The sequence below is a fragment of the Pectinophora gossypiella genome, chromosome 1 (genome assembly GCF_024362695.1).
Source record: "Pectinophora gossypiella chromosome 1, ilPecGoss1.1, whole genome shotgun sequence".
NCBI lineage: Eukaryota > Metazoa > Arthropoda > Insecta > Lepidoptera > Gelechiidae > Pectinophora > Pectinophora gossypiella.
In genome coordinates, this window is record NC_065404.1 from 17,756,525 (window position 1) to 17,774,085 (window position 17,561).

The window sequence follows — 17,561 nt, forward strand, 5'->3', positions numbered from 1 at the left end:
TTACCGAGAAAACGGACTTGTCACTGGCACGGTAATACTATCATACAGTATTGTAACTCGGCCGTGTCCTTGAAATAAATGCCTACACCCGCGCGGTACGTAAACATGCGATAGGGCTGCCCACCTACAGAATTTTAATTACATCTGCCTACTTTGAGTTTCTATCTAGTTTTGTGATTGTAAATTATGATTTTTTATTTAAACAAATAAAATACTTTGTAATTGGAATAGGAAGTTTTTAATAAAAATGCATGTTTTTTTTATTCTTAGTTTTAATTTAAAAAATATATGTTTGTCTTATAAATTTGCGACCGAAAAATATTTGCGCCTGAAATGAGTTCATGCAACCAAATACAGCACAATATGTCCTACTCGTCATATTAAATATGCACTTGTACTTATTTTAACTTTAAGTTTAATGAAAAATCGCGCGGTTATCTTTTAAAATACAACACACCGTCCGTTCGTCACTGTGCGACATTCGCGACTGGTTGCATGCCGAGCGCATGCTGAGATCCGAGCACGTAGGTATAACTCGCGTTTCGCCCGTTTGTATGGAGTTGGAATACTGTATGATAGTATTACCGTGTCACTGGCAAATAAGAAGTTTTTGAAATATATAATAATTTATATTTGGAACGTATTTTTTTAAATTAAATATATTTCTTTAAATAAATTTTAGTATTTCATTTTTATAAGAAGTTAAGTAGTTTGAAAGTTTTACTTTATTGACTCTGTACTATTAAGATATATATATTTTTAGAACGTCTAGGGCTCTGTGCCAAGGTCTTTCTTGCAGCTACTTTTCCTCCACCATGCAGATTATGACAAACTGCAGTAGTTTTAGGCGGATGAGACGTTCGACAAAAAATATATTTTATGTAAAAAAAAAATACGATTCAAAGTGTAACTATGTTACCCACTGAATAAAGATATTTTTGAATTTTAAGTTTGTCCTAAATAAGCGTAAGTTATTTTCTCTTCAGTCCGGCTATAATATATTTTCAACTATGGTCAATATTAAATATATATGGTTAATAATAAATTAATATGTATGAATAAGCAAAACAGGTAGGTACATATATATACCTATATCAAAAGTTAATAACATATTGAGGTATACAAGATAGAGATCTAGATATATAACAACCAGAGTTTAATCCTCGATATAATTATACACGTGTGGTCATTTGAGTTGCGTGTGCGCAGTCTCAGAGAAGATGCTGAAAGCAGTGGGTATCACTGTCGGTGTGGTCGCCGTACTAGGCTTGATTGCAGGTGGGATTGTTATTTAATAATAAACTTAATAAAATAATTAAGAAATTAAATTAAATTATTATTTAATTTTATACTTTTTTGCGTGGTCTTCACCACGCTCCATAGCCCCTACGGTTGATGGAAGGAAGGCCAGCAGTGGGACGTTTAGTCTATTTAAGATTATATTATCCATTTTTATATTTATTTACTACTTATTTAAACAAAAAAGTAATAATAAATTCAAATAAAAAATAATTATTATATTCCTATTTATTATTTTTCTTACTTATATTTTTACATGGGAATTTTAAGTCGTCTAAATAAGTTATTTTTATTTTTATTAAGTGTAATACTTAATGCCATTGTTAATGCCGACACTCGTACAAGAATCACGATAGAATTAAGGAAGTTATGGTATCTTCTGAAATAAAGCTTTATTATTAATATTAATATTAAAAACTATGGAACCAAATCAAGTTATGAATTTTCATAGAATCGTACTTTGAAGTCAAAGTAATTTATACTACGCAGGCCTGCGGAACTAAATATTTTTTTTTTCTAAATTATAGAAGTACAAATAAACATACATAAACTCACCACTATTTCCCACCGGGGTAAGCAGAGACATGGAATTTCATTTGCTTCGATCCTGACCAATTCAAAGTTTAATTTGTTTTTTACTTAAAAAGTTATTCCAATTTTAAAAGTGTAATTAGTTTTACAAACCCGACGTTAAGCCGTTGGTCCCGGTCACTGCTTACTGATGTTAGTAAGTAGTCATTACATTAGCCATGTTAGGGGCCTTATGGCGGCTCAATAGTAACCCTGATACCAGGGTTGATGAGGTTGGTACTCCACCTCATAACCCACACGAAAGAAGATTAGTTTTGCAGGCATATTATACAAAATCCACTGTCTCACCTCGTTCATTTCATTATCCAGAGAGTTAACTACGCTCATTATATAAAATTGTTCGAAATTATTAACAGTTGCAGTTCATGATTGTAATTCTCAGAAAATAACTTAGTAAACTAACTTGTTTACTGAATATTTTATTCTCTTCAGGACATGCTATAATGTTAGTTTTAAAGGCTGTTTCCGTTCGGTCGAGAGATCAATCGTCCCAATGGCATAGAATAAGGAATAATACCACGTATAGAACGGCTACTCTTCGCCTCCCACCAGCGTCTGAGCTAGGATTACCTCACCCCCTTCGAAGTTTATACTTGAATCGTATGGCGTCAGACGTCACACACAGATGCGCGTGTACGATAACGTCAATGTGTGGTGTCTGTGTAAAACGAGGTTGTTTGTATGTGTGTCCGGGGTGTGCCAATGGTATTTTTTTTCCCTTATAACCTGTGTTAGATTATTATGGCAAACGAGGATTAGAAGTATCACTGGGTTTCCTTCACTGAGCATACATATATATGTATACATATGTATATACGTTGCTAATATGTGCTCACTAAGTGTTCCATAATGATTACCCTTCTTCATCCAGGGTTAATTACCTGGGGGGTACTTGCGTCCCGAGGCCCCCCTCCACCGGACCCTCCAGAGCTGATCCCCCTGGACTGGTGGCAACACTGCGTCCTGTACCAGATCTACCCGCGGTCTTTCAAGGACAGTGATGGCGACGGTATTGGTGATTTGCAAGGTCAGTGCAGTCTTAATCCAAAAACCAAATAATTGATGGCAGCAGACATGGATATGGATGTTTTCCTTCACCTGCTCAGCGGTTAAGGAAACCATCGTGAGGAAACCCATATTCCCGAGATATGCATTTTCGGAGGTATGTGACCTAACCTGTATTGGGCTGGTTTTCCATTCGCGGCTTCTGTAAAAACCGGACCTGTTAAGTCTTCAGGTTAGGTAAGCGGACCCTGTGAAAAATGGAAAAATGCTAGGGAGATGATGATGTTGGAACATGATGGACCATCTGAGTTTCTTTACTCGAAATCGACAGCAAAGAGTACAAATCAAATCATATCAATTTATTTGCGAGTACAAAAAGAAGACGGGAAATTCAACCCTTAAGGAGATAAAAAGGGTGGCAAAGTTTGTATGAAACTTCTATAGTTATATATAATAGAAGGGTTTCCAAATTACTAAAAAATACTTATTATTTAAAGATTAATATTAAAATTATTTTACTAAACAACCCTTACAAAGGGGTGAAAAAGGGGGTGTAAGTTTCATTGGAAAATATTTTTTTCTTAAACTGTCGATTCCAAAATCAGATAACACACTACCCGAGCGAAGCCGGAGGCGGATCGCTATTAATCTATAATTCATAAAACTCTAAAAACTTATACAATTTGAAAATCCATATTATTGCCGGGTAGAATTCCCATAAGGTCAGTCTTGCTTATCACGGCATCAATGGGTGTAATGATGATGATTTTATAATGGCTGTACGGTTCCAATGACAGGTATGTGGTATAATTGGTGATGTTTCCGGTCGCAACGTAAACATTACTCCTGAACACGACTAACACCGCTTTCAATATAATATTTTTGACATCAAATACAAAGCAGAGTTTTATGTCAAACTATCAGCACGTTTTCAGGCTTGAATCACCTGGTTGTATGATTCCGTGCTTCGGAAGGCACGTTAAGCCGTTGGTGCCGGCTGTTAGCTGTAAAAACACGTCCACCAACCCGCAGCGGAGCAGCGTGCTGGATTATGCTTCATACCCCCTCTGGTTGATTATGGGGAGGCATATGCGCCTCACTGCTGGGCACAGGCCCAGGCTGATTTGACGTGTATCCTCTCATCAAATAATGTATTATCTCCTCAAGGAGGAAAGAGCTGTACTTTATTGTGTGAGCTGGATTACCAACCTCATCAACCCTGGTGTCAGGGTTGACTGAACCGCCATATGCCCCGACATGGCTCGTGTAACGACTACGTACTTACACTATCATAGTAACCGGGACCAACGACTTAATATGCCTTCACGGAACATCTTACCGTCGGATAATCGGGTGATCATCCTGTAATATCCTGACGAAACTAGGGATACGAATCCGGGACCTGCAGATCGTGAGCCCAACGCTCAACCACAGAACCACGGAGATCGTTCTATTCGGGCGATTGTCAATAGTGACGTGCAGTCAGTCATAATAAATATTATTTGCCATGTGGCTCCCACGTACCCAGAAGTCGTAAGTGTAATTAGCCTGTGGATATTCTATAATCCTTTTTCTTCCTTCTTACATCTCTATCCGCTGCATTATTCCCACGTGATGGTGGGGTTTGCTTTTCGCGTCTTTTCTTTCTTCTTTCGTCCTTTGTCAAAATCCATCACCATTTCAGGCATCATCAGCGAGCTAGAGCATTTCGTCGACGCCGGAGTGGATGCAATATGGATGTCTCCGATCTTCAAGTCGCCCATGGTGGACTTCGGCTACGACATCAGCGACTTCTACGACATTCATGATGAATACGGCACCATGGAGGACTTCCAAGAGTTGTTGGAAAAGGCTCATGAGCTTGGTGAGTTTCTCATTGCATTTTCTTCTTCCATATTCTATATAGCCTAGGGTCTTCACCACACATTAATCACAAGGACTCAATCTGGCGAGGAATGGATGTACTAGGCGTTAAAAAATCATTTATTCGCATAGGATTCATGGTCATCCCATGTTATACATACATACATACATAAACTCACGCCCGTAATCCCAAATGGGGTGGGCAGAGCCACAAGTAATCTAAGACAACTTGCAGCCACTGTTGATACGAAGTCCTAAGATGGATATGATGAACCTTATGGTGATAAGGGATCAGCCTATCGCCCATATCATTAGTCCATCATGTTAGAGGACGCAATCCCTCTGTCGGTTTTTACGACATGCCCGGGAAGACAAGCAGCTGAACGTGTTCTATGTTTTTTATTTGCTCCCAGAACAGCATAGAAGCACAATCCCATGTTATGTTATGTTAAAAACAAATACTCCAATACTCACATTTATCTCTACGTCCTTGTAGTTGCGTCTAGGTGGTAAATTATAATCAATTAAGCATTTCATATCAAAATATTATCAAATACCTATATTTTTTCCTGTATCGATTATTAAACATTTGGAAGAAGGTAAATAATGTTACCTACATAATACTAATATTGTTATTGATTACCTATTACGAATTATTATAATACCTTTATTTTTGATTATAGCGATAAGTTGTTGGTATAGATTAGTTACAGAACTGTGTAACTAAGTGTAACTGTGTACGGTCACGAGTACTAATATGTATGTACTTTGAAATCATGTCACATTAACTTTTTCGACAAATGAAATCGTAAACCTCATTAATTGTCAAATATGATATGATAGTGCGACAGGGTTCTAAAGTGGGTACATCATATTGCTCATGACTGTACTGTGAATGTGGTCACCCAGATCAAACCATATCTCACATAGTGAACGAGTGCCCTCTGCACTGGTTCCCAGGTGGCATAGCCGGGCTGCATTGTGTGACGGATGCGGCAGAGACTTGGTTAGGGGAGCTTAAGCTGGATATAACTTTAACAGCCTCCGTGGTCTAGTGGTTAGAGCGTTAGGCTCACGATCTGGAGGTCCGGGTTCGATTCCCGATGGGGACATGGTCGAAATCACTTTGTGAGACTGTCCTTTGTTTGGTAAGGACTTTTCAGGCTTGAATCACCTGATTGTCCGAAAAAATAAGATGATTCCGTGCTTCGGAGGGCACGTTAAGCCGTTGGTCCCGGCTATTAGCCGTAAAAACACCTCCACCAACCCGCAGTGGAGCAGCGTGGTGGAGTATGCTCCATACCCCCCTCCGGTTGATTGAGGGGAGGCCTGTGCCCAGCAGTGGGACGTATATAGGCAGTTTATGAAGCTGGATATATGATCCACGCAGGATATTTTATTTTTGTCTGCCATACGTAGTAATAATAACAACTGTGTAACGATCAGATATTTAAAATTAGCAACTTTCTATGCTACGTTCCTGAAAAACAATATAGATGGTGCTGTACAGATTTTCCTCTGTTTAACCTTCTAATTTCATGGATAACAGACATATGAATCTTTTATCTTTGGTTTTGGGTATTACTCCCAGGCACCATTGCATCATTCACCCTTTATTATTCTAATCCAAATAAAGAGAAAGAAAGTAGCAACATAATCTGATCCAAATATCAAGACAATTATTTTTATATCTGCTTCTGTCATTATATGTATTGTATTTTGGAATAATTATGTACCCGAGCGATGAGAAAATACGTAATTTTCATATTAAAACTGTTGAACGCCATCTATATTGTTTTTGGGGTACGTGGCCTGTAAAGTCCCTCATTGAATTAATGCTTTTTTTTTGCTTCTATGCTGTTCTGGGAGCAAATAAAAATATAGAACACGTTCAACACGTTCGTGTGGTAAAATCCGCCAGAGGGATTGTGTTCTCTAAATGACGGACTAATGTTATGAGCGATAGGCTGATCCCTCATCACCATAAGGTTCATCATATCCATCTTAGGACTTCGTATCAACAGTGGCTGCAACTTGTCTTTGATTACTTGTGGCTCTGCCCACCCCGTTAGGGATAACGGGCGTGAGTTTATGTATGTTATGTATGAATAAAGGTCTTAAAAATAATACCTCAAAAATCATGACTCTCTTTAAAATACTTCGCCTTAAGTTTGTTAAGTCCACCCTTGTAAACGTCCATTTCTTGTTTGTGATGTAACTAGTTGTTAAGTGCAATAAAAGTATATTTAAGTAGGTAACACAGTTGGCTCAATCTTATAGACTCCTCTCAGACGACGCCCTGAGCCGAGGTTCGCGCCCAACTGGGCACCCTCAGGTCTGTTGTCTTAAAAGTTGTACGGGGTGAGAGCCTTCAGCGCTCCCCATTTGTCCGGCCAAGTAGTTAATGCCATCTGCGGCAAATCTACAATAAGTCACGTCAAAAAAAAAAGATCTTATAGACGGCGATACGGCTCACCACCTATCACGTTGGTCTAAAAGAAATCTCGGTGAGGCGTGGGTACTTAGTTCATCATACGATGGATGTACCTTCGACTACACCAATCGGGATATACACGTGAGCTTAAGTTTTGCTATGTTAGTTATTGATTATTTTTACCTCTGAGAGCCCAGAACGTTTTGAAAAAGATCCTTCCCCAGACGAATTCTTAGATCGTAAATCAAAAACTTCTAACACAACACGTGATATTGAGAGTTCAACTTTGGAATCTCAAGTTGGAGTCGTGTGATACCTTCGAAATTCTTGTTTGAAAGTCTTTGTTTTGTTCATTTTAGGTAGTCTTTTTTATCTGATCGTAAAGTTGGGCTGGCAGAGGAAGACCGAGAAGGACTTATGATGACCAAATTGGAGATGTCCTTAGAAAAGGTTCAATACGATCTACTCTGAACCGGCGTGCGTGTATGAAGCGATTGATGAATGTGGAGGAAGCAAGAGAAGTGTGTCAGGATCGAAGCAAATGGAATTCTATAGTCTCTGCTTACCCCGGTGGGAAATGGGCGTGAGTTTATGTATGTATGTATGTAAAGTTGCCGTGAACTCGTGGTTCGTGTTTAACGGGTACTTTTGCGTAGATGTGATAAGTAGTGCATCGCGGTGACAAGACTGACAAAATGTTATCGATTTTAACGGTAATTTTATCGATTCTGACGATATAATTATGTCGTTTTGTCGATTGGTGCTAATATGTGAACCGTGTCCAGTGGAACGACCTCCGCGATCTAGCGGTTGAGCGTTGGGCTCCCGATATGGAGGTCCCGGGTACGAATCCCGGTGGGGACATATCACAAAAATCGCTTTGTGATCCCCAGTTTGGTTAGGACATTACAAACTGATCACCTGATTGTCCAAAAACTAAGATGAGCCGTTGGTCCCAGTTACTAATTACTGATGTAAGAAAGTAGTCGTAACATGAACCATGTCACGGGCCTTTGGCGGCTCAATAATAACCCTGACACCAGGGTTGATGACAACGATCGTTGACTTCACAACGCACACGTGAGAATAAATATCTTTTGCAATTTCTATCGATAGTTCAATTCAGATGTTGCCTTAGAAGCACAGGACCCATTAATTGAAAATCCGCCCTCAATCAGCTAAGACTTCAATAATATTAGCTTCACATGCGTCTATTAGGCGAATGCAGGGGTCTTTGAAAACCTTTTGAAGATTCCCCTAATACGTTTACTTCAAAGAGGGTCTTTCCAGGCTACCCAGAAAACAAAATGGCGCCGTCCATATTTAACGTGATATATTCCTATTTTCTCACGGCTTATGTACATAATTATTCAAAATGTAATCTAATGCTAACATCATAGAAGGAAAGCTAGAAGGAAAGAGAGGAAGAGGAAGACCAAGAAGAGCTTACATGGAACAGATTAAAGAAAAGGTTAACGTCGTGTCTTATAGGGAAGTCAAGGAATTGGCCTTTGATAGACTGGAATGGAAAATGCTACACCGACAAGAGCGTGGCTCTTAAATTGATGATGATGATGTAATCTAATGACAGACGCAGATATTAAAATACTTGTTGCTTGATATTTGGATCACATTATGTGTAGAATGATGTTTTTACCTATATAGCTTCGATTTCCCTCAATCAGCGCTTATCGCTATCGACCCACTAGGGCCGATTTATTCTTTCAAATATTTTTCCTTTCAGACGACGCCCTGAGCCGGGTTCATGCCCAACTGGGCACCCTCAGGCCTGTTGTCTTCAACGACGTTGTACCGGGTGAAAGCCTTCAGCGCTCCCGATTTGTCCGGCCAAGTAGTTAATGCCATCTGTGGCAAATCTAAAATAAGTCCTTATTTTGCTTATAGCTTCTCTTTATTTTGATCAGAATAATAATGGGTGGAAGTTAGTAATTGTATAATAAATTGGTATAATAATAATAAATAATAGAAGTACTCATTGATTGATGAAGAACAGATAATTTCAAATAAAATGTAAATTATACTTAAAACACATAATAACGGGTTTTTGCCGCATTTAAATCGGGGATATGAGACTTCCGACTCTTATGTGTTTTAATTATGATAATAACCGCGTAAACCTAAAACAATGTATAAAATGTAAATCAAGCTATACAATCAATAGTTAATAAAAGGATAAATACGTAGAGTAAAACCAACACTGTTCCCGATCAACGTACTGACACGTTATCAAAAATTCAGCGTCCATTATTTGGTTCATCACTATTTATAATACCATTAGGTATGTACGATATAATGGCTCCTCCATTAAATACCGCCCACTGTTTGATATTATCAAAATTTAAAATTTCAACGTCTGCCGTAAATTTTAATTCGAATAACATACATATTTGGCGGCGAGGGTGTGCTGCCGCCAAAGTATGTTTTCGGGGTACCGAACTGAGCATAGTACCCCACTAGCCACAAGTTGGTAGTGTGACTAGGGATCGACGATCCAACAGTGTTGTGTTGGAAGTTGTATATCGACGGGGAAGAAGCAAATACTCCTATCTTACAGTTACGTCTGTGTAAGATAGGAGTATTTGCTTCTTCCCCGTCGATATATGCGTCTTGCTGTGTAAACTTCGATATCGCGTTTCGCGACCGCTTGAAGATTGCATTATTGAATGTGGCGCCATCTGTTGCATGTGAGCGGAACTAGGTGGCCAACTAGTTGGGTCCGCTACACATACATACATAAACTCACGCCTATTTCCCATCGTGGTAAGCAGAGACTATAGAATTCCATTTGCTTCGATCCTGACACACTTCTCTTGCTTCCTCCACATTCATCAATCGCTTCATACACGCACCCCGGTTCAGAGTAGATCGTACTAAACTATTTCTAAGGACATCTCCAATTCGATCAATGTTAGTCCTTCTACTTGATCGGATGGACTACTTGGACTCTTCTAGTTGATCGAATGCGTGTTTATAATGATGGACTTTCCGTATCGTATGAATCGTATGGTGTCAAACGTCACACACACAGATACGCGTATACGATAATGTCAATGTGTAGTGTCTGTGTACAACGAGGTTGTTTGTATGAAGTGTCCGGGGAGTGTTTTGTCTAAATGGCCGCAAGTTGCTAAGGAGTGAGGCGGTGAGCGCGGTTTGCCTGTCTCGCTCGCACTAAAGCAGGAAGGACACATGGATTCATCGCGTATAGAATTCATATTCATAAATATCTTTATTCAGTAGGTAACATAGTTACACTTTGAATCGTCAATTTTTACATAACGAACGTCTCATCCACCTAAAACTACTGCAGCTTCTCACAACCGTATAGCCGGGGAAAAGAAGCTGCAAGAAAAAGTATCACGTAGATAGATAAAATATTTCTCATGCAGCAATTTCTTTCAGGCAACCGCGTACAATAATGCTATCCTATGTTATATATCATCCGTTTATGGCTCTTTTCTAGAGTCATTTAACTGTTTTTTTTTTTCATATTTCAGGCCTTAAAGTCCTTTTGGACTTCGTTCCGAACCACGCCAGCAACGAATCAGAATACTTCATAAAGTCTGAAGCTAGAGATCCTGAGTATGAAGACTTCCTCGTTTGGGCGGACGGTCTGCCTGATCCTGATAATGAGAGCAATATACTTCCACCTTCCAATTGGGTAAGTGAGGATAGTGAAAAAAATTTACATGACAATACTTGCTGGTACCATGTGTAATACAATACAATACAATACAAATATATTTTACAGCACCGAAATAAAAGGAAATATTTACAAAAGACTATTAACTAAGTACTTGGCAAATAGCGGCCTTACTACTTAAAGCCATTTCTTCCAGACAACGAAAAGACGAGGAAATATGTAAAAATTAAAAGACAACCGCGTGTCCTGCATTTAAATACGCCATGAGACCTATAGCAAGGGATAATACGACCTGATAACCCAGACGATAGAAAAGAAGAATGCTCAAAAGCGTATTATTATTTTCTTTCTTTTTAGTATATTTTTACCCTTTTCTAGGTAAGCCAATTCGGTGGTTCAGCCTGGGAATGGAGCGAGAAACGTGAGCAGTACTACCTTCATCAATTCGCCATTCAACAAGCCGACTTCAACTTCAGAAAGCAAGCCGTGAAGGATGAGATGATTAATATAATGAGATTCTGGCTTGACAAAGGAGCTGATGGCTTCAGAGTGGATGCGCTGCCTTACCTCATCGAAGCAGACCCAGCTGATCACGGAGGCAGATATCCTGATGACCCACTAAGTGGCCGCACAGAATTTGAGTCTCATCAACTAGGGTATACAATCCCACTGTACACAAAAGACCTGATTGAATTGTATGATGTTGTTTGTGAGTGGAGAGACTTTGCTGACGAGTATCTTGAAGAATATGGAGGAGACACTAGGTATGGAATTGGACGTTCTGTTATTATTTTTTTCTTAAAGCCTCTTTCTGAGTATTAGCCCTCCTTTCTTGTGCATCATAATAGTAAAAATCTAAAGAATTCTAAAACTCTCATCTTATTACAACGAACTATCTCCTATTTACGAGAGTAATCTTTATGCTATATTTAAATTTCATGTTCCATTAAGACTATCTAGTCTTAAGAAACAAAAATATCCTCATCTTATATCGGATAATTCTCCATTTCAGAGTGTTGTTCTCTGAGGGTTACGCCAACGTGTCGATGACGATGCTGTACTACGGTCTTGGCGGGAACCTTAACGGCGCTCACTTCCCCTTCAACTTCGACTTCATAACGGACTTGTCTCGAGACTCCACGGCTCCAGACTTTGTCTATATTATTCTCAGGTGGCTCACCTACATGCCTTATGGAGGCGTTCCTAACTGGGTGGTAAGTGTTAACATTCTTTTCACTTGGTGGATGGCTGACTAATAGCTGCTGGCGTCTCATCGATATCGTCACCGTTATCGTAAATTACCACGTTAACGACGCCGTGACGTGGAGATCTGGACACGCCATCTCATTTGGGATATTCAACAAAGATATCTCTATGTTTAATACTTTGTGTTCATTATAGTGGTGTGCTCTGATGTGAATCCCCGAGAGCCCTCAGAGCTCCCTATACTTGTGAAGCGAAAGTAGCGAACACCATCCGAAGGAAAGCTACAATAAATATCGTCCGTGATTTTACTTGAAAAGCAATGCGGTTGTTTTTTCAAATTATACAGCACGAACCCAATTTCACAGTTTGGAAACCACGACAACAACAGAATGCCGACTCGCTTCCGTGACAATATGGTAGATGGTCTGAACTCTCTGAACATGCTGCTACCAGGAGTGGCTGTCACCTACCAGGGCGAGGAGATCGGCATGAAGGACGGATATGTTTCTTGGGAAGATACCGTTGATGTTGAAGCTTGCAACAGGTAATCTTCATTCTCTCTTTTTCTGTCCAGCTTCTCTGACCTAGTGCCAAGGCCGGTCTCAAGAATACCGTAATCAATTAATCCTATTGTAGACCTGCAGATGAATTATTTCGATATCTAGAAATCTTCCAGAAGATACTCTTTAATATTGAACGACACATAAAAATGTATATCCCTGATAACATCAATGTTGAAACAAATATCTAGAAATGTAGCAGCGTAATGGAGTATACCCATTACTCTCATATGACAATAGAAGAAGTCATGCAAACATTATGGGAATCGTTTAGCTAACCGCCTGATCTGGTAGAATTATGAAAACTGATTTACAATACAAATATCTTAAACATTGAAAGAAACAACATATTTCTATCAAAAGTTGTCTCGATGAGGTTGCCTTTACCTAATTTCAATGTAATCAAAAAAAAACCAATGTAATTTTTAGAGGAGACGAAGACACGTACCACCTGTACTCCCGCGACCCTGCGCGTACGCCCTACCATTGGAACAACTCCACCAGTGCTGGCTTCTCCACCAGCGAGGATACCTGGTTACCAGTTGCCGAGGACTACGTCACTCTTAACCTCGCTCAGCAGAAGATTGATGATAGGAGTCATTATAAGGTTAGAGAAGACAACATGTTTATTATTTCTGAAGTTTATCTTCAGGGTTGAGGATCTACTACGGTGGCTTAGAGATATCATGACACATTTCATTGACTCGAAACAAAATTAAAATGGGACGGCAAAAGCGGGTGGGAGAATCTGAACTGACACTATGAAGTCGAGGAAGTCTTCCACATCGAAAAACAGACCTTGGCCTACAATAGACCTTGGCAAGTAAACTATAGGAACTATCATTAAGCGCGGCAGTATGTGATAAAATAATGGTACGTTGTATTGTTATATTAACACTTTTAGGGACAGAACGTTTACAGGCGACGTCATTATTCCAAGTGTCATATTATTATGAATGAAAAGTCAACGAGCCGTGTTCGCTGTCCGTAAAAGTGTTAAGACATTAACACAGAACAAGTATTTCTTCACCTGTCCTATAAAGAGACTAGTCATGGACTCTAACGCTGCAGCTACTCATAACCTCCCTAGCGTTATCCCGTTTTCACAAGATCCCCACCCAACCTGAAGATTTGACAGGTCCGGTTTTTTGTCAGACGCGACTGCCTGTCTGACCATCTAACATGCTACGAGAACACCAGCCCGTTACAGGTTTCATACCTGCGAAATTAATTCCTCGAGAATGTAGGTTTCCTCGCGATGTTATCCTTCATGGCTGCGCACGTGATAATCATTTATGATCCCAATTTGAACCCTGCTCGTTTGTACTAAATCAATTTCAATACCTGGTTAACAAATTCCTTGCACATTTCCAGGTCTACCAAGCCTTAACACAACTTCGCAAAGAAGAAACCCTTTCACACGGGGAGTACGACATCAGAGCTCTTTCTGAAAGGACTCTGTTCCTCGTGAGGAGCCTATCAACTCATGATACCCTGGTACTTCTATTCAATGTGTCTGAAGATAGTGATACGATAGACTTGGGGAGAGTGACGCATTTGACGTTACCAGCTACTGTGTATGTGGCTAGTATTCATTCAGCGAGGAATTCAGGGTAAGTTATTAATGATGGATCATAATATCATAGTGACGTAATACCTCACGTCCATCGCGAAGGTAGGAACTATAAGGGTCACGTTGAATCAATGCATCTAAGAAAACAATATTGCTATTTGTCATTTTTGCGCCTGCGCACTTATTTTTGTATGCGGAACCATCAAATAGCAATATTGCTTTTCAGGCGAAGTCTGTCGATGTGGCCTTTTTAACCCCTCTCGGCTAACACATTTGGCATTATATATATTTTTAAATGTAGAGCACATTACCTATTTTTCTGTTGTTAATGTTTACGATATGATTGAAGATCTCATTGAAGATAATTTATGTTACAGGGCCGTAATAGAAAACAGTGAACTCACTTTGCAATCTGGAGAAGCGTTGGTGCTGAGAGCGCCACCAGTTTAGATGTAATTTTATAAAATAAGTAGGTACTAGAATAAAAATCGAGGCTAAGAAAAATGGTCTACTTTCAAAACTTTCAACAACCCCAAAGAAGACTTTATATATATTTAAAAAAAAATCTTTCAAAATTTTTCGGAAAATTATAATTTTCTATGTAAGTAGAGCATTCTGTAAATATGTTATTTAATTTACGTTTAGTGTTCAGTGATAATTTATAAGCTATTTATAAAACCGTTTAATAAATAAAATATAAATGAATCTTAATTAGTGAATTTGTTATTTCTAATCCTCTACCGTTATGATTTCAAACACTAAATATTTATCATCCAAAAATCGAAAAACTTTCCAATTTTTGTTCAACAAATCACGAGTTTAATTAAATTTGAATTTGGATCTTATAAAAGCCAGTAAAAAAAGTACTTTTACTTGCTTTGACTTGCTCGTACTTAATTTTTTTTTTTTTTTATAATTCCTAGATAATGTAAAGTTTCGATGTACTTATTTCGATTTAAATATGAAAAGTGTAATATTACCCTTGCTCTGATAATGGGTGTAGACCTCAACGGTAGCAAAGGCGGAGATGAGAGCCGGTATCTACGGCAATGCAGGATGGAAGGGGTAAGTCACAGGGATTGTAACCTGCTAGAGGGCAGCAGTAACTATCAGAACTATTCAGAAGCGGAAGACAGGGGGCCTAGTACGGCTTTAAAATAGACAACTCTGGGCGCCATCCCACTCGTGTCAGACAGAAAACTACGGGACGGAAGGCAAGAGGGAAACCACTGCCCTATTTTTCCCTAAAAAAGTAGCAAGGCTAACCGCTAACCGCCAATAGCGTGACTGTTAAATTAATGAATATTACGATGAAAAAGAAGTGGGAATATAATTTTAACTCAAAATTTTTACCGTAGGTATTTAATGTCATCAAGTTCCTCGTTATGCAACATTTTTTTGTCATCATAACGCATGTCCGACAGTAACGAGTTTAAGCTGTGAATGCTGTGATGGAAACAATTTATACTAGCACTGCCGTTCACAAATGGCAATACAAAACATGAAAACGTTTTGAGTTCGACAATGATTCAATAGCGCACATAATTTAACCCTTTTAGCTCCGAATGTTCACATATTCTCAATATCGCCAACATTAAAATACATTCCAGTCGACTTCAAAGGCTCATTCTATTTTGTTGGCAAATGTTATTCTGAGTTTCGGCTTAGTAATTTACCCTTAGCGCTAAAGAGACAATTCGGTAAAGGAGACAATTTCACCCAATTGAGGCATCGCATCACAATTTCAAATTAGCGGTCGGACGCGCATGCTAACGCGCTGAATTTTCATTGGACGGTAATTCGATTTCGGCAGCCAATGAACGCGCGGAATTGTCGCGTCATCGCGCCGCTGAATGGTCGTTTTGTAATGGATTCTCGAATATTAATCAAAATGGAGGGTTATTTTTAAATCGTTAATCCTGACAGTTGCAATTATGGCGATGTCGTTCGATGCTTTTTATTGTGTAAATTGATGGTAAAGCAAAAATTGAAACCAATAATATATGTAGCTCTTAACTACTTATACTGCTGATAGGTACATGTAATGGCAAATATATCCATACCTTTTTTGTCTAAGATTATCGCCAAGAAGGGTCTATCTCACTCTGACTGGATCACAATGGGGGTGCAACCACTCTCACGTCACCAAAAAATGTATGCACTTGTATTTTTCAAACAAACATTATTAACTATGGCATTTTATACAGGCGCTTAAAAATGCCAGTATTGGAGAAGATTATTTAACAACACGCTCAGGGTGAAAAACAAGTGAACCCAGATGTTTTTTCTTTACTCATTCTGAGAGACAATATTAATTGTCCTCGGAAACAATTTTGGAAATCAACAGCTAAAGCTGCGACCAATTTCAGTTTAACCGCAACGGGACATGAAAACCCAAAATACGTGACACGCGCAGACTGGAAAAACGGTATATTACAAAGTATCGCTTAAAAATATAAGATACACAAGAAATTGGCAGGTAACACGAAGAAAGATGACCGGATCAGAGCCTTCATCGCTCGCCATTTGTCCGAACAAGTTAAATGCCATTTGAGGCAATTCTACAAGTCAAGCCTACACAAAAGTGTCTCTGGCTAATTAGTTGATGCAATATGCAGATTTATTTTTTTATTAGGTACCTATGTCAATGATTTATTTTATCTCGTGTGGATTGTATGACCAATGACCGACATCATGAACCCTGGAAGGTTACTATTGAGCCGCCAGAGGTCCCTGAAATTATTCATTAAAAGACCGATAGCGCAATAAAGGCATGTGATGCGGAGGGATAGAAGACTAGAAAAGTGATGAGTATGGTCAACGTGGAAATTGTAGGGGATAATAATGTGTGGATTGTATGAAGAAACATGTCTGAAAGGTATGAAGACTGAGATGACGACTGACAAAGATGAATGGAAGTAGAAACCATGTTGAACTGATCTCACTAAAAATCGGATAAAGGCAGAAGCAAATGTAAGTTACTTATTGACCAATTTAATGCAGACAAACTGAAAACAAACGTAGAAATTGACAACATAAATGTTATGGAAGCTAAAGCCGATTCGGTCGACGTTTAATATATTAATGTGAAAAATGTGCTGTTGTTAGTTTAATAATTAGAAGCTATTGGCCCCGATTCCTGCAGACACCGCCTAATTTTATTTTAAGTTATATCCGTCATTTTCATATCCGTCGAAAAGGAAAGGGACGGATGATTCACAGCTCTTAATTTTAGGAAGAATGAGTAAATGAATGAATAACCCGGGCGAATCAAAAGGTACGTCGCTGGTATGCAATCCGTTTGACGTGCTGTCTACTTAAATGTGTCGGGTTATTGACGGATGTAAAAATTTTAGACGGTTGGTT

At 38.9% G+C, this 17,561-nt stretch overlaps 3 protein-coding genes across 3 annotated transcripts in view; 1 reads left to right on the forward strand and 2 right to left on the reverse strand.

The window, feature by feature from the left end:
• Window positions 1-17,561, reverse strand: part of LOC126370589 (beclin 1-associated autophagy-related key regulator) — a 336,054-nt gene that overhangs the window by 105,516 nt on the left and 212,977 nt on the right. The window lies entirely within an intron of this gene.
• Window positions 1-17,561, reverse strand: part of LOC126370842 (uncharacterized) — a 136,158-nt gene that overhangs the window by 86,436 nt on the left and 32,161 nt on the right. The window lies entirely within an intron of this gene.
• Window positions 1,168-14,909, forward strand: LOC126370295 (maltase A1-like). Its single transcript, XM_050015146.1, has 10 exons — window positions 1,168-1,278; window positions 2,762-2,917; window positions 4,580-4,759; window positions 10,711-10,874; window positions 11,235-11,620; window positions 11,869-12,070; window positions 12,428-12,606; window positions 13,052-13,229; window positions 13,997-14,235; window positions 14,573-14,909. The coding sequence occupies exons 1-10, from the start codon at window positions 1,221-1,223 to the stop codon at window positions 14,643-14,645; spliced, it is 1,815 nt and encodes a 604-aa protein (XP_049871103.1). The 5' UTR covers window positions 1,168-1,220; the 3' UTR covers window positions 14,646-14,909.

Coding starts and splice junctions, on each gene's coding strand:
- LOC126370295 (XM_050015146.1), top strand. CDS start 1,221: ATGCTGAAAGCAGTGGGTATCACTGTCGGTGTGGTCGCCGTACTAGGC. Junction 12,607..13,051: donor GATGTTGAAGCTTGCAACAG/GTAATCTTCATT, acceptor TGTAATTTTTAG/AGGAGACGAAGACACGTACC. Junction 14,236..14,572: donor CATTCAGCGAGGAATTCAGG/GTAAGTTATTAA, acceptor TTTATGTTACAG/GGCCGTAATAGAAAACAGTG.